We start from the raw sequence: 17,441 nt of genomic DNA on the forward strand, positions 1-17,441 counted from the left end.
TATGCTGTCGGCATTTATCGATGTGAGGCGGACTTGATACGCTACATCGTATCATGTCCGTCCGCACAATAGTAAATGTACCCCTAGGGGTGTTTCCTAAATAGAAAGTGGGGTTGTATGTTAGTTTAAACTGTATCGAATATGTTTATGGTTAGATATTTTATTTGTGCTAGTTTTCTGCATACATTGCAAAATTATGTAAGGTGACAAAAAAATACATTTACTATTAATGTAATTTTGATAATCTTATATAAGAATCCAATTTTTTTTTTCTGGGAAGGTAAATTGATGCTAAATGTGGAACCATAAAGTTTGGGTTTCAATTATATAGAACGTAAAATATCCAATAGAGATGTTTACTATGCAGGGCTGGCCTGTCCATTAGGATAGCACAGGGGAACATTCTAACCAGAAGCTACAGCTGATGCAGTGACATTGGGGCCCAAGTGTAGTGGAGGCCCATAAACAAAGGACCTCTCATATGACACTTAGGATACTAAGGGAGCACAAAAGGTGACAGTAGCAGCCTCAGATTGACCCTCCTCCCTGCATCAGTAGCCATGGCCTTTCCCCTCCCCCTCAGCTGCTACCCCTGGCAATATTGAGGATTCAGCTGGCTGCAGTTTGTCACTAGGACACAAGCAGGGGCCTAGGCAGCAGCAAGAAGACATCCACCTGTGTATCAGATAATTCTGTGTGTGCTGCAGAGACGTTGGGCACCAATGCAGGGCAACCAACAATCATGGGCATCAATACATGACAACCTAGGGTGGCCACCTCGGCCATGTTTTCCTGGACACTTATGAGTTACACATGCTGCAGGGTATGCATGGAGGAACATGAATAGTGCTGTCCAAGATCACTATCTGTGCACTGTCCAGGGGTGCAATTAATGTTCCCCTCTGCATACCCTGCAGCATGTGTAATTTATAAGTGTCCAGGAAAACATGGACTAGGTGGCAACCCTATAACAACCCCCAATCACTAAGCATCAATGCAAGGTATCCTCTAAGCCCCAACCCCCTGAGTTAAAGTGAATGTAAACTCACGGTTACCTCTAATCCTCATGTTGTGTATCTCCCAAAATAAAGGCTAGTTTAAGTCGTTTTTTTATTATTGCAGCACAAAACCGAATAGAAAGGTATTTACCGATATTTTTATTACTGTATTCCTCCGCCCGCCATCTTGTCCCGCATTTCTAAGGTGATTGACAGTTCCTTTAACTAATAATCTATTCCCCCATGGGGCAATTCAGCCCCTTTTTTTCAACGTCATGTGTTCCCTTCAGAATCTGGATTGACAAACAATGTGCGTCCACGACTAGCGCATGCGCAAAACATTTACCACCTCATCTGCATTAGTGATCACGGATAAACGGCATAAACACGCAGGCGCAATGAAAATTTGTTGGCCGATAATGATTGACAACGGATCACGGAACGCATGCGCATATTAGCCATTGTGTAAAAACGCATGTGCAAATCGAGTTCTCGACGTGAGCACGCTTCAGAAGTACGTAATAGAGCGGCCGGGACCGCTCTATACGGAATGCAGTCTGAATACAGGAAGTCAAGGATGTGAGGAGTTAACCAGCAAAATGGAGCTAAGTTTTAATATAAATTTTAATATGAAACAGTTAATTAAAAAAAAAACAAAAAAACATAGCGGTTTAAATGATGTTGATTGTGAATTGGCAGTGACGATTACATAGCCAAAAGTTTACATTCACTTTAATGCAGTGCATCATCTGACTATCAACACTGGGCACCAATGCAGGACAACCCCTTACTCCCATCCCTATGTGTCCATGCAGGATCACACCTCCCTCATTCCTGGGCATCAATGCAGAGAAACCCCCCATACCTGTGCATGAAATCATGCCAACTTTTCACCCTTATCACTTTATACAATAAATCATAATATACAGTAGGCAGATAAATATTCTAAATGCATGGATAGATTGATGAATAGGTGAGAATAGGTACAATAAGATAGTAGGTGGTGATGGGTAGGTGGCTGGATGGTGCAGAATACATCTAAGGTGCAAACCAGCCCTGTTACTATGAATGCAAATAAGGTCATTTTCTGCATTCTATTTGATTACTTTTTGCCGTTATTGTGTATTTCTGATGGTCTGCTAAACAGAAATCATGGATAGAGAATACGAATGTATTTTATTATGCTATGACATTTATTGCTCTTTGGCCAGATCAAATATGGTAGCAAAAAAAATAATAATAATAACCCCACTCCCTACCTACCTAGTGTGTCTAGTGTCTCTATCACTCTCTCTACAGTAGAACATTTATAAACATGTAACCGGAAGACAAGCGTCCTAACCCCGCCTATACAACCAAAACATTGTCGCCCATCCAATGAGATGTACGATGCTTTGTAGCCAATCGTTGATGTAAAAAAAAAAAAAAGACTTCAGTAAGTGGAGGTGGTTAGTCGGTAATTGGTTCAGCAAGTCCACAGTTATCACGTGCCTGTGAAAGTCCAATAGGATGTGAGGGCGGCCGGTAGCTACTAGCTTCCCGCCAAATACAATCGCGAGCGCTCAGCGCACTATACGTGCAAGTAGAACCGTAACCGGACTTGGGGTAATATCGGGCGCTCACAAGGTTGAGCACAATAGTTGCCTGTTTTGTCTTAAGGAGTTAAAACAAACGCCGGCGCTGAGCGTAGTAGGGAGCCTGGTTGTGACCAGGAGATCCAGGCTCGCGAGCGGAGGATGCCGGTTAAAGGAGTACAGGGGGAAGGGGTAGAGACCCGGGATAAGAAGACCAAGGGCTCGGCAGGTGAGCCATGTGATCGTAATTATATATTAGTACTTATTGTCAGATTTACGTTATGGATGCCACAATTCCCTAAGTAATTTATGACGAGTGATGACGTAATACCGTTTTGCGTACGTAATCTACCGTTTTCTTCCTGTGAGTGACAGCAGGTTTGTTTTCACGAATGGACCAATTAAGTAGCACTATCTCCCTTTCTGTATTGATGATGGCACAGCTAAATGTATTAATTAGCATATGAGTGTATATCTGTGTTTTAACTCAGAGGGTTAGCCGTTTAAAATAGTATTTGCGCAGTTTCTTTTATGTTAATCTTTTTGCAATGTATTTGGGGTTCTTATGTTAATGCTTTTAAACTGCTACTGATGGTTTGTGTATTGCTTTGCTAAATTAGTCAATGGGTTATAAAGATACCTCTGTTTTGTTAGTGTTACTATATCAATAAAAATGAGGTCAAAGTATCTCAGTATTTTGTGTATATGTATGTATATAAAGTGTTTTGACTTTGAAGGAAAGTTTAATGTGGTTAAAACAAACAAGTGTGTATGTCTCTCTCTTCTCAAACTGCAGTAAGTAGTAGTACCCATTTTATTCATCTACAAATGTAGATTAGAAAAATGCTTCAATAGTCAATGGGTTAAAAGACATTCAATCAAACCACTTTAAGCTAAAGCTGTTTTGTTCCAGGTTCAGCATACACCAATAAAAATACAAATGCCTATTCGAAGGCATGCTAGACTATTGCTGTAAACTTGAATGTCTTTTTAAAAGCCTGCTATGTTTTCAGGCCAGTCAAAATGTATTGTTACTTAAAACTTTTCTTTTGGCATTTTAGTAAAACGTGAATTAAAGTGAAGGTCCATTTTGATGAATTATAGTGCCCGGTTTTTAATAAACCTATTTAAAAACAAGGGCACTTTAATTCATCAAGATTGACATTTCACTTTTTTTCTTCAAAAACGTACATTTTAATCCTGGCAGCCGCTCCAGCACTTCCTCCACCCGTCGCAAGCCATCTTTGCGGGTCCAAAATGACGAATCCGGCTTTCTCCAAATCACAGCGTTGCATTAGGCCAAGATTCCTCTGGGGGGAAGCTGTGATTGGAGGAAGCCTGATTCGTCATTTCTGACGTCTGCAGTGGCTTCTGATGGGCTGGGGGAATCGCTGGAGCGGCATTCAGGTTTAAAAGGTAAGGGTTTTTTTTTTTTTGAAGAAGAAAAGTGAAATGTCAATTTTGATGACTTAGTGTCCTTGTTTTTAATAGGTTTATTAAAAACTGGGTACTAAAAAATAAAAATGGACCTTCACTTTAAACCAATGCAATTTTATCAGCAGCCTGCATCCAGTAGTTAAAACAAAAGTATCTCAGAATTTTAGTGCTTTTTCCAGTAAATAGTCTAATGCTGTTAACTAACCAACTAACATATTTAAGAAATATCTGGCAAATGAGTTTAAAATATACTATGTAAAAAGTTAACTCCTAGAGAAAATAGAATTACATTTTTACTACTTTTTCGGACAACATATTACATGTTGACAGATCACAGTTCTTCTGTTCTTCTAATTTTGTTTCATGGTTCAGATAGAATATCTGAACCATATTATCAATTCCTTTTCTTGTTATCCTTTGTAGAAAAGCAGGAAGGTAAGTTCAGGAGTGTGCACATGTTTGCTGTACTATTTGGCAGCAATTTTGCAAGAATGTTATACATGACAGCACTATTTCCTGCCATGTACTGCTCCAGATATGTGCACTCTACCTATCTAGATATCTTTAACAAAGAATAACAAGAGAATTAAGCAAATTTGATAACAGAAGTAAATTTGACACTTTAAAATTGTATTCTCTATCTGAATCATGAAAGAAAAATGTTGGATTTTATGTCCCTTTTTAAAAAGTGGATGCTTGCGTGCAAAAAACGTTTTGCTTCTTTGAAAATTAGTGAGTGCAGTTTAGCATTATATAGCTGGAAGTTGTAGCAAAGGTGTGTGTGTGTGTATATATATATATATATATATATATATATATATATATATATATATATATATATATATATATATATATATATATATATATATATATATATATATATATATATATAACAGTTTTTGAAGTCTCTAACCCCTTAACGAACAGAGATATTTAGCCCTTGTTTTGTGGTTTCATCATATTCACTTTAAATTTTTGTGTCTTATCCTTAGCTATGAAAGCATCATCCAGAGCTGCTCCAAAGAAGATGGTTCAAGGTACAGTAACCAGACACAAAGGGGAAACAGTATTTAATGACTGGTTGCTTTTTAAGGGGCGTAGTAAGTCATAAACTAATACAGAAAGATAATTAAATAGGTTAGTTTGCTGGTTTGGAGGAAAGAACCTTGGTTTACATTGCAGTGTTCTGGGGTTTCATATCGCTATCTTTTGTGATTCAGATAAAGCATATCATATATTTTTTATTTTTCATTTAAAGTTTTTTGATTTATTTCTATTAAGTTTGCTTTCCCATGATATGTTGTGTTTGAAGAGATACCTAGGTAGGCATCTGGAGCATGGCAGAAAATAGTGCTGTCTACTGCTCTTGCAAGCGTATAGCATTCAAGCAAAACTGCTGCCACTTAGTGCTCCAGAAATGGGTTGGCTCCTACGCATACATCCCTGCGTTTCAACAAAAGATAACGAAAAATTATAATAGAATAATTTAGAAAGCTCTATCTGAATCACAAAAGGAAAAAAATGGGGTTTCATATCCCTTTAAAATTGAGTGTTTATGCACTTGTTTATAAATCTTAGGATCCATGGCTTTTAACCCTTTCGTGACAGGGTTAAAGTGCCTACATCGGAACACCTGTTCCGATGTAGACAAATTGAAACTACGCGATCGTGCATACGTGGCGAGATTTCAATTATTGGATTGCATCTGGGGGGCGTCCCTACAACCCTAGGAACGCCCTCCAGACCGCGATCAAGTCCTAGAAGCACAGAAGGCTTCTGGACAGCCGTTAGCTATGACGTTCTATTCCGTCATAACGGCTTTAAAGCCCAGTGTAATTATGACGGAATATAACAGCGTTAAAAATGTAATCTGCACAGTTTTTGTTTGTATTTTCTTATCTATACATACGTTTTTATTCCAGCTCAATTACCTTTCAAACGATTGAATCCTGTTCCTAAGGAGAATGGTACGTTCGAAGAGAAGAAAATAAAAGGAACACAGAATTTGTCACCAGACAGCAGCAGTTTGCATGCGCTGAATTCCTCTAGAGAAGACTTGGAGAATGATGATCAGATGGATACTGAGGAACTACTTCCACTTCCAAAAGCTGTCAATGGGAAAGGACCATTGGATCACTATCTCAAGAAGGCTTCCAAAGATGTATGTCCTGTTATTGACCTTACTGAGGATTCAAATTCTGGCATCCCTGACAATAAACTGCCAAATGGTGAGATCCAAACTCAACTTCAAAATGGGTCTTTCTCGTCGGAGAGTGGTCCACCAAGCCCTCTGCCATCCACAGATCAGTGTAATACTTCTATGGAAACTGAAACTCAAGAGAAAGAGGACAATTGTAAACTAAAAGAGCAGAACTCTGATTATCATGCATCTAGAGTTACCTGTAGCCCTAAGTTGCCTGTTACAGATATGGAGGACAATACAGCTTTAAAACTGTCTCCACAGAAAGACTCTTCTGCAGAGGAAGAATCTTCTGCACCCTCGTCCACTAGTTCCCCAGTTTCAGCAGTCAGCTCTCCTGAAGCCCACTCTGGTCTTCAAGAAGAAGATTGTACCAGCCCTTCTTGTCTTACCACACCAGTGCGTAAAGTAAGTTTATTCATTCTGCACAAGCCAGCTCTCTGTGTCCTGAACATCTGCCAAGGCTCTTTTTCTTCTACAAGATATGACGAGTCCACGGATTTCATCCTTGTGGGATATTAACCTCCTGCTAACAGGAAGTGGCAAAGAGCACCACAGCAGAGCTGTATATATAGCTCCTCCCTTCCCTCCACCACCAGTCATTCTCTTTGCCTGTGTTAGTAATAGGAAGAGGTAAAGTGAGGTGTTAGTTTAGATTCTTCAATCAAAGTTTTTTTGGTGGAGACATATTATTTTCTGCCCTGATGTTAATGCTCTTGGCAAACATTATCTAAGATCCATAATGGTTCCCACAACGCAGCTGAAGGTATGTGTGAGAAGATCTTCAGTGTGGAGAACGGTGTCTTGCTACAAGCAGCATTGAGGTATGTGCAGTCTTTTGTTTCTGGGGAGATTGAATCAGAACAGACTGTCATTGTCCCCTATATGGCGAAGGGTAAGCAGTATGCACTAATGAAAGAATGGTGTACCTGAAATCCCTTTATTTATTGATGGTATTTGCCTAAAGTATGTAAAGACCTTTGGGGCTTATCTGGGCTGGACGCTGGGAGATGCGGTTTTACTTGATGCACTATTAAATTTATTCCTGGTGCAGGACTGCAGGGTTACGATTTAATCTGCATATCAAGGGGGCACATGGCATATATTTTTTATTGTATACTGCGACCCATGCGGGTCTTGGTCAGATTCTGTGTACGTCCACGGTGGGCGGGGCCTAATTTCACACAGTCAGACGCGCAGTGTTCCTCCGGACATAGCAGCAGAGACTGGGGCTCTGAGTGGCCTGATTGTCTACTAACATATCGAAAAGTACTTTTACGATATAGCAGCTTCAACAACTTCATTCCGGGGGCAGGTAGGCGCCACAGCAGAGCTGTGGCGTGGTGCAGGGGCCATATTTACATAAGTATTAAAATCTTGTTATAAAAAATATATTTAGCATTATTGCATATATAGGCAAGTGGATGCAAATTTGCAGTTTTCAAAAAATAGTTGCGCTTTTAAAATTTAAAGGCGCAGTAAATTTTTTTTTTTTTTTTTTTTTTTTTTTTTGGCATTCATTTTTTTTTCACATTTAATTAAAGATCAATATTTAAGCAAGTACGACTAATAGTATTGCTAGTCTGTTTAACATGTCTTACACTGAGGAGGAAACTCCTTGCTCTGTGTTTAGATGCCACTGTGGAACCCCCTCTGACTTTTTTCCTCTAGTGTACTGAGAGGGCCTTACAATGTAAAGCAAAAATTTTATCTAAAGATGATGCTCAGCCTGAGGAGAATCGAGGTATATCGCTAACTTCTCCCCAAGCGTCACAACCTTTAACACCCACTCAAGCGACGCCTGGTTCTTCAACCGCGTCTAATTCATTAACTCTGCAGGATATGTTTGCAGTTATGTCAACTACCCTTACAGAGGTATTATCTATGTTGCCAGTGTTACAGGGTAAACGCAGTAGGACAGAGGTCAATTTGAATGCTGAGCCCTCTGATGTGGTGTTAGCCATTTCCGATGTACCCTCACAGGGAACTTCTTTTAGTGGGGGAACTTTCCGATTCAGGGAGTGCATTACCTCAGACTGACTCGGATGTCATGTCCTTTAAGTTTAAGCTTGAGCACCTCCTTCTGTTACTTAGGGAGGATTTAGCGACTATGGATGACTGTGACTCTATTGTGGTTCCACCAGAGAAATTGTGTAAAATGGACAAATACTTAGAGGTACCTGCTTACACTGATGTTTTTCCGGTTCCTAAGAGAATCTCGGAGATTATTAAGAGGGAATGGGACAGACCGGGTATGCCGTTTTCACCCTCTCCTAATTTCAAAAAGATGTCCTTTCTGAGGACTCACGGGTGGAAGGTGAATCTAGAAAAGAGTTCATTAATTCCACAGACCAAGGTTCCCTTCCTGGGAACACTAATAGATTCCATATCCATGAAAATTTTCTTGACAGAGGTCAGAAAGTTAGATTCTGAATACATGCCGAGCCCTTCAGTCCAATCCTCGGCCATCAGTGGCCCAGTGCATGGAGGTAATTGGATTAATGGTGGCGGCAATGGAAAATCTAGTTTCTCTGCAGTTGACTGCTTGGAGATTGAACGCTTTATTTTATCTAAGCGGGGGTTCTATGATTTGGTCATTGATACTTTGATTCAGGCACGTAAGCCTGTCACTAGAAAAATCTATCGTAAGATATGGCGTAAATATCTTTTTGGTGTGAATCCAAAGGCTACTCATGGAGTAGTTAGGATTCCCAGGACTCTGTCTTTTCTCCAAGAAGGATTGGAGAATGGGTTATCAGCGAGTTCCTTAAAGGGACAAATCTCTGCTTTATCGATTTTGCTACACAAACGTTAGTCAGATGTTCCAGACGTTCAGTCTTTTTGTCAGGCTCTAACCAGAATCAAGCCTGTGTTTAGACCAATTGCTCCACCCTGGAGTTTGAATTTAGTTCTTAATGTTCTTCAAGGGGTTCCGTTTGAACCCATGCATTCCATAGATATTAAGTTGTTATCTTGGAAAGTTTTATTTTTGGTTGCCATTTCTTCTGCTCGTAGAGTTTCGGAGCTTTCAGCTTTACAATGTGACTTGCCTTATCTTATATTCCATTCTGATAAGGTGGTTTTACGTACCAAACCTGGTTTCCTTTCTAAGGTTGTTTCTAATAGGAATATTAATCAGGAAATTGTTGTTCCTTCATTATGTCCTAACCCTTCTAAGATGGAGCGTATGTTGCATAACTTGGATGTGGTCCGTGCCCTGAAGTTTTACTTGCAGGCGACTAAGGATTTCCGTCAATCATCTTCATTATTCATTGTTTATTCTGGAAAGCGTAGGGGTCAGAAAGCTATGGCTACCTCTTTCTTTTTGGATGAAGAGTATCATCCGTCTGGTGTATGAGACTGCTGGACAGCAGCCTCCTGAAAGAATTACGGCTCATTCTACCAGGGCTGTGGCTTCTTCATGGGAATTTAAAAACGATGCTTCTGTTGAACAGATTTGCAAGGCTGCAACTTGGTCGTCTCTCCACACTTTTTCCAAATTTTCTAAATTTGATACTTTTGCTTCTTCTGAGGCTGGTTTTGGGAGAAAGGTTCTTCAAGCAGTGGTGCTTCCGTTTAGGTTCCTGTCTTGTCCCTCCCTTTCATCCGTGTCCTGTAGCTTTGGTATTGTATCCCACAAGTAAGGATGAAATCTGTGGACTCGTCATATCTTGTAGAAGAAAAGGAAATTTATGCTTACCTGATAAATTTATTTCTTCTACGATATGACAAGTCCACGGCCCTCCCTGTCATTTTTAAGACAGATTTATATTTTTTTTTGTTAAACTTCAGTCACCTCTGCACCTTTGGCTTTTCCTTTCTCTTCCTAACTTCGGTCGAATGACTGGAGGGAAGGGAGGAGCTATATATACAGCTTTGCTGTGGTGCTCTTTGCCACTTCCTGTTAGCAGGAGGTAAAAATATCCAACAAGTAAGGATGAAATCCATGAACTCGTCATATCATAGAAGAAATACATTTATCAGGTAAGCATAAATTTCCTTTTTTACCCTGACAGTAAATGTATGTTATCTTAACCTTGTAATTACATAGAATTGTAGGGTATTGAAATTCACTGTAGGAACAATGAGGCAAATTGTAGGAAAGTTCGTGAAAATTTGTCTTTATGTTTCAGGTTACTGTACAAAACAGTTCTACGGAAAAGAAAAATCCAAGAGTAAGTTTTAGACAAGCTGTTGCTTTAGTTATATTACATTTTATTCTTGTAGTTTAACATCCCTAGGCAGGAATATGAATGAATGGAAATATATATTTTTTTTTGGAGGGGTGCTGAATGTTTAATTTGTTTTATTACCTACAAATTCCACTATGTTAAAGGGACCGTCAAATCCAAAAATGTTTTATTTAAAAAGATAGATAATCCCTTTATTACTCATTCCCCAGTTTTGAACAGCCAATATGGTTATATTAATGTACTTTTTACCTTTTGTGATTACCTTGTACCTAAGCCTCTTCTGACAGCCCCCTTATCACATGGCTTTTTATTATCTATTGATTTGCATTTTAGCTAATTAGTGCTGTTGTGCTCAACTTCATGGGCGTGAGCACAATGTTATCTATATGGCCCACATGAATTAGCAGTCTCCTGTTGTGAAAATAAACGCATGTGATGAGACTAGTAGCTTAGAAAAAGACAGAAATTTAGAGGTTTAAATGTTAAAGTGAATGTCAACTTTCATGAATCGGTGCCTGTTTTTTTTTTTTTTTTTTTTTTTTAAATAAACTAATAAAAACGAAAGTTTACATTGCACCGGATTTTACAAATACTTATTTTCTCCTGAACACAGCAACGCCGAAGCTGGCTTCCTCCAATCACAGCGTGGCCTCACCAGTTGAACACTCCTGGGGGGAAGCCGTGATTGTTGAGAGCCAGTTTTGTCATTGCTGACTGAGTACAGAGGAGCTGCAGGCGTGGGATCGGCAATCCGGTATTTCAGGAGAAGTTAAGTATTTGTAAAATCCGGTGCGATGTAAACTTTCATGAATGAAAGTGCCCCTGTTTTTTTTTGTTTTTTTTTTATTTTTATTTTTTTTTTAAAAACGGCACTGATTCATATAAGTTGACATTCACTGTTGGTTGTGCAAAGCTGGGGAATGGGTATTAGAAGCGTTATCTATCTCAGTGTTTTTCAACCAGTGTGCCGTGGCACACTAGTGTGCCGTGAGAGATCCTCAGGTGTGCCACGGCAGACTGACAAGTGTTAAATTTTTTTTTTTTTTTTTTTTTATATTTTGGCATGGTGGTGTGCCACAGGATTTTTTAATGTAAAATAGTGTGCCACGGCAAAAAAAAGGTTAAAAATCACTGATCTATCTTTTTAAACAATAACTATTTTGGTGTTGACTGTTCCTTTTTAAGGTAACATAATTCTGCACCCACAAGTTTTGCATCTGAGCATACCTAGGTATGGAAATGAGCCAAGTATCAACAAAGGAGCACAAAGTAAACTTGACATATTTTTTTATTATTGCATGCTCTGTCTGAATCCTGAAAGATTTTTAATTTCCACTTTTATGTCCCTTTTTTACAAAAAACATAACTTATTAGACTATTTATAGCTGTGCCCTACACCACTACGTACATACATACTAATCAGAAGTTCGTGGAGAGCTCATGTTTACAATGTGGAGGTGGTATACGTTTTGTATTTCAAAGTTATTTTAATATATAATGATGTCGAATACCCTAGAATCTTGACATAAGACAACTGAAAACAGAATTGGGAAAAGTGACTTGTCAAAGTTGGGCATTTGTCCCTTTTCAATCAACAGTGCTTTCTATTCACTATTTCCATTGTTTTCCTTTTGCATATGTAACGTTGTTCCACGTTTGCCGTTTACTTGTATACTTTTAAAGTGACATGAAGACTAAAAGTTTTCTTTCATAATTCAGATAAATCATACAATTTTAAACAAATTTCCAATTTTACTTTCAACATTTGCTTTGTTCTTTTAGTAACCTTTTGACGAACAAGCAGCAATGTACTACTGGGAGCTTGTTGAGCACATTGGTGAGGCATATATGGGCAGCCACTAGCAGTGCATTGCTGCTTTTGATCCTACCTAGGTATGCTATTCAACACAAAGCAAATTCGATAATAGAAGTAAATTAGACAGTTGCTTAAAATTGTTAGCTCTCTGAATCATAAGACATTTTGTTTCATATCCCGTTTTAACTACGCAAGTGATTATAAGGCTGGCACTTAAAATATTAGATTGTTTTTAGTGTTAACGTTTATTGATTTTTGGGTCAGAGACCTCATCATTGTCTTGTCGTTTATAGTTTTAATCTCTGTGGTAATTGTATTGTCTTTTTAGAGCAAAGAACATGATGAGAAAAGGAGGAAGCTGCAGGCTGAGAAGCAGGAGAGAGAGAAGACAAGAGAGGAGGCTAAGGTTGCTAAGGAACGTGCAAAGGAAGAAGCAAAGAAAAAAAGAGATGAAGAAAAAGAAATGAAGGAGAAGGAGAGAAAGGAGAAAAAGGAGAAAGAGGACAGAGAGAAGGCAGAGAAACTGCGGTTGAAGGAGGAAAAGAAAAAGGAGAAGCTGGAGGCCATTGAGTAAGTAAGCTGAAAATGCATGAAACTTATTTAATTTTCTGGAGACATTGGAATCATGGTCAGCCTTTTCACCTAAATAAAACTGCTTCCCTGACCCAACTTGTGCAGAGACTATGGGGCTCTGCAGTTGGTTATTATGGGGAAACTAACACATTTATAGTTTCCTTTTGATTCAGCTTTGTGTTTAGTGTGGGCACATTAAAACTGAGAAGTTGCCTTTGTGTAATTATGAAATGTTCCCATATCAAAGCTCAATTGCATTATGTGCGAAAAGCTATTCATCTTGGAAAATGTATACAACCCCTTTTTTTTTCTTTTTTTTTCTAATGACACGATGAGTCCACGGATCATAATCAATTACTGTTGGGAATATCACTGTTGCCCAGCAGGAGGCGGCAAAGAGCACCACAGCAAAGCTTTTAAATATCTCCTCCGTTCCCTCCCACCCCAGTCATTCTCTTTGTCTACGTTAGAGCAAGGAAGTGGTAAAGTTAGGTGTTAGAAAAGATTCTTCAAGCAAGATTGTGTTGTGTTTTTTTTTTTGTTTTTTTTTTTTTAGTAGTGCAAGATTGTGCTGCTTTGTTCTAGGGTCTAGCCGTAGTCCATATCAGTCTCTTCAGTAAAGCATTGGTGGCTTTCAAGCAATGGGAGCTTGTGGGACATAATTCTCACTGCGCCTCCCATATAGTTAATATTCACTGTGACCTGATAACAATCTCCCTGGAAAGCGCATCATTTTTAAAACTGCGCTTTTAGGACCGGACAGCTGCTCACTATACTGCAGACGCTGTTACTGTTTTGCGAGTTCCGGATATTTTACTAGAGTTTCTATCCGGTGTCAGCAGGGCAGGTAGGCACCTCAGCTAAGCTGAGGTGTACAGGTTGTTAATAATACTTGCATAACACTAGTTACTTGCTGCAGAATATAAAAATATTAAATTTTAAAATTTAAAGTGACAGTAACAAATTTTAATAAAAATTAAACACAAAAAAATATTTTTTTTTTTGTGGTAAATTTGTTCCATTGTGAGTCAGAATAGACCAAGATGCCTTGCAAAATGCTTGTTTTGGTGCTAATGTGGAACCACCTATCCCTTCTGTTCCTTATGTTTTGAGAGAACTTTAAATTACAGGGATAGATTTTTTTTTTTTTTCTGAGCCAACATTGTCTAAGGCGGATTTCGTTTAAGTGCCTAACGACAATGTTCAATATAAACCCCAGCTTTCTCCTCAAAGTGTCCAAAAATTTTATTGCCCACTCATACAGTGCCCTGCGCTTCCTCTGTAACTCCCCCTTGAGTCACATTGCAAGACATCACTTCCCTCATGTCCTCTGCGGTCTCTGATGCGTTGTTTGCTTTTCCCATGCTGCAGGGAAAGCGCAAGAGGAAAAGTAAACATTCAGTGAGGTTGCTGTTGCTATTTTGAATGCCCCTTCCCAGAAGCCTGAGGAGGATACTTCGGTAGCATCGGAAGGCGAAATCTCAGACTTAGACAATGTAATTCCTCCTACTGATTATTAAGTTGTATCCTTCAGGTTTCAGCTAGAACACCTCCATCTGTTACTCAAGGAGGTTTTAGCTACACTGGATGACAGCGACATCATGGTCATTGTCAATCCTAAAAGGTCCAGTAAGCTACATAAGTATTTTGATGTACCTTCCATGGTGGAAGTTTTTCCTGTACTAGATCGAGCTACTGAGATTATTGCTAAGGAATGGGAGAGACTGGGTATCCCTTTTTCTCCATCCCCTGTATTTAAAAATGTTTCCTATAGCAGATTCTATCAAGGAATCTTGTCAGACGGTACACAAAGTGGAATGGGCAATTTCCACGCTAGCCAAGAGATCTACTATTCCTATAGAGGATAGTTGCTCTTTTAAGGATCCTATGGATAAGAAGTTGGAGGATATGTACACCAGGGTTTACAATGACAACCTGCGGTTTGTATTGCTACTGTCACTAGTGCGGCAGCATACCGGTTGATGCATTGTCTGTATATATTAACACACTGCCCATGAACAAATCCAGGATAAGATAAAGGCACTTAAAAGTGAATGTCAATTTTTGTATAGCTGAAGCCTCCTAATAATTCTTTAACACATGTGTTTTTAAACTGCTAGGTTTTAAAAAATAAAAATAAATTAGTATTATATATTTGCATAACTAACTTGTTTGTATTTTGATCTTCCTCCTCCCACCCGGCACTTCCGTGTTATTTACAGGTTGATGGTTAGAGCGGCCCTCCTCACTTTGTACGTCACCGTGAAGCGCGCACCAGTGGAGCTAATCTTTATGCGCATGCGTGTAATCCAGCTTTACTTTGTCTGCGCATGCGTTGGAGCCCTGTTTTCTTACGGCGTAAATGCTCATCGCTTCTGTATGTGAGCTAATGTTCAAACGCATGCGCAGAAATCAGAAATACTTAGTCTGCGCATGCGTTAAAACCCTGGTTATTCACTGTCAACGAGCATCACTTCTACAAGGGAGATAATGGACTAACGCATGCGCAGAAGAAGCGCATGACATATGTAAAAAGGGGCTGAACGGCCCGTGGTGCAAAAGCTTATTCCCAATGGTTGCTGTCAATCTTTTACATTCAGAGGGACTATATGGCGGGCGAAGGAAGCGCGGCATGAAAATAAAGGAAGAAAGTTAATTTTTAATCTTCATTTATAGAATTTTTAAAAACCATGAATTAAAGTCCCCCTATTTTAAATTGTTTGACAATATTTTATTAACAACTATAGGTGAGTTTACATTCACTTTAAGTTGGCCTACTCCTTTACTACGGATGCTTCCCTTCAGGTTATTAAGCTTGGAACTAAGATTTCGTTTTTTGCCATACTGGCCCGCAGAGCTTTATGGTTAAGATCTTGGTCTGCGGATGTGTCATCTAAGTCTAAACTTTTGGCGATTCCTTACAAAGGAAAGACTTTGTTTGGGCCGGGGTTGACGGAAATAATTGCTGACATCACGGGAGGAAAGGGACTTTTCCTCCCTCAGGATAAGAGAAATAATCAAAAGGGATGTCAGAGTAGTTTTTGTTCCTTTTGGAAATTTCAAGGGAAATCAGTCTTGGAACATGGGAAAACAATCCAAGAAGCCTGCTATTGCATCAAAAGCAGCAGAAGGGGTCTGCCCCTGATCCGGGACCGGATCTTGTGGGGGGCAGACTTTAATAATTTGTTCAAGCTTGGGTACCGGATGTTCAGGATCCCTGGGCGGTGGACATCATGTCCCAGGGATACAAACTAGAGTCAAGACCTTTCTTCCCAGGGGCAGTTTTCTGCTTTCAAGATTATCTGTAGACCAGACAGAGAGAGGCGTTCTTATACTGTGTCCGGGACCTCTCCGACCTGGGAGTGATAGTTCCTGTTTCAATGCAGGAACGAGGTCTGGGGTTCTATTCCAATCTGTTCATGGTTCCCAAAAAGGGAACCTTCAGACCGATTTTAGATCTCAAGAGTAAACAAATTCCTCAGAGTGCCGTCCTTCAAGATCGAAACTATTCATTCCATTCTTCCTTTGGTCCAGGAGGGTCAATTTATGACAACGGTGGATTTAAAGGACGCGTACCTGCATGTTCCCCTACACAGGGACCGTCGCAAGTTTCTAAGGTTTGCTTTTCTAGACAAACTCTTTCAGTTTGTGGCTCTTCCATTCGGGCTTACCACAGTAACCAGAATTTCCTCAAAGGTCCTGGGATCCCTGCTAGCGGTGCTCCGATTGCGGGGCATTGCAGTGACACCTTATCTGAACGATATTCTAGTTCAGGCATCTTCAACAAGCAAGATCTCACACGGAAATTTTATCTTTCCTGTGGTCTCACGGATGGAAGGTGAATTTGGAAGAGAGTTCCTTAGTTCCAAATACAAAGGTGATTTTCTTGGGAACCATAATAGATTCCTTATTAATGAAGATCTGTCTCCACGATTACAGCTGGAGCAGGAGGAAAGGGATTCTCTTTTGGTGGTGGTCTCTGGAACATCTCTTCCAGGGAACCTGCTTTCGCAGAACCTCTTGGGTGATTGTGACAACAGATGCCAACTTTCTGGGAGGCTCTCTAAAGGCTCAGAACAGGGACTCGGTCTGAGTCTGTTCTTTCCATAAACATTCTGGAACTGAGGGCAATCTTCAATGCTCTCCTGGCCTGGTCTCGGTTAACTTCGGCCCGGTTCTTCAGGTTCCAGTTGGACAATTTAGCCTCAGTGCTTTACATCAACCATCAGGGAGGAACTCTGAGTTCCTTGGCCATGATAGAGATAGCCAAGATCATTCAGTCGGCAGAGACACACAATTGCTGTCAGTGATCCACATTCCAGGAGTGGACAACTGGGTGGCGGACTTCCTAAGCAGGAAGACCTTTCACCCGAGTGGGAGCTCCATCCTGAAGTGTTTTCCGGCCTGATTCTCAAATGGGGTCAGCCGGAATTGAATCTCATGGCATCTCGGCAGAATGCCAAGCTCCCGAGGTACGGGTCGAGGTCAAGGGACACGCAGGCGGTACTGAGACGCTCTAGCGGTACCTTGGAATTTCAGTCTCACATACCTATTTTCTCCGTTCCCTTTTTTTCCTTGGGTCATTGCTCGAATCAAGCAGGAGAGGGCTTCGGTGATCCTCATTGCACCGGCATGGCCTCGCAGGATTTG

The 17,441-nt window shown here is 40.0% G+C and overlaps 1 protein-coding gene across 1 annotated transcript; it reads left to right on the top strand.

The window, feature by feature from the left end:
- Positions 1-2,535: 2,535 nt before the first annotated feature.
- LOC128649726 (chromatin assembly factor 1 subunit A-B) lies at positions 2,536-12,792 on the top strand. The gene is made up of 5 exons (XM_053703149.1): positions 2,536-2,801; positions 5,002-5,046; positions 5,932-6,617; positions 10,343-10,384; positions 12,547-12,792. The coding sequence occupies exons 1-5, from the start codon at positions 2,735-2,737 to the stop codon at positions 12,790-12,792; spliced, it is 1,086 nt and encodes a 361-aa protein (XP_053559124.1). The 5' UTR covers positions 2,536-2,734.
- The last annotated feature ends 4,649 nt before the right edge of the window (positions 12,793-17,441 follow it).

Source organism: Bombina bombina, chromosome 2, assembly GCF_027579735.1.
Source record: "Bombina bombina isolate aBomBom1 chromosome 2, aBomBom1.pri, whole genome shotgun sequence".
Classification (NCBI taxonomy): domain Eukaryota; kingdom Metazoa; phylum Chordata; class Amphibia; order Anura; family Bombinatoridae; genus Bombina; species Bombina bombina.

Coding starts and splice junctions, on each gene's coding strand:
- LOC128649726 (XM_053703149.1), top strand. CDS start 2,735: ATGCCGGTTAAAGGAGTACAGGGGGAAGGGGTAGAGACCCGGGATAAG. Junction 2,802..5,001: donor GAAGACCAAGGGCTCGGCAG/GTGAGCCATGTG, acceptor TCTTATCCTTAG/CTATGAAAGCATCATCCAGA. Junction 10,385..12,546: donor CGGAAAAGAAAAATCCAAGA/GTAAGTTTTAGA, acceptor TTGTCTTTTTAG/AGCAAAGAACATGATGAGAA.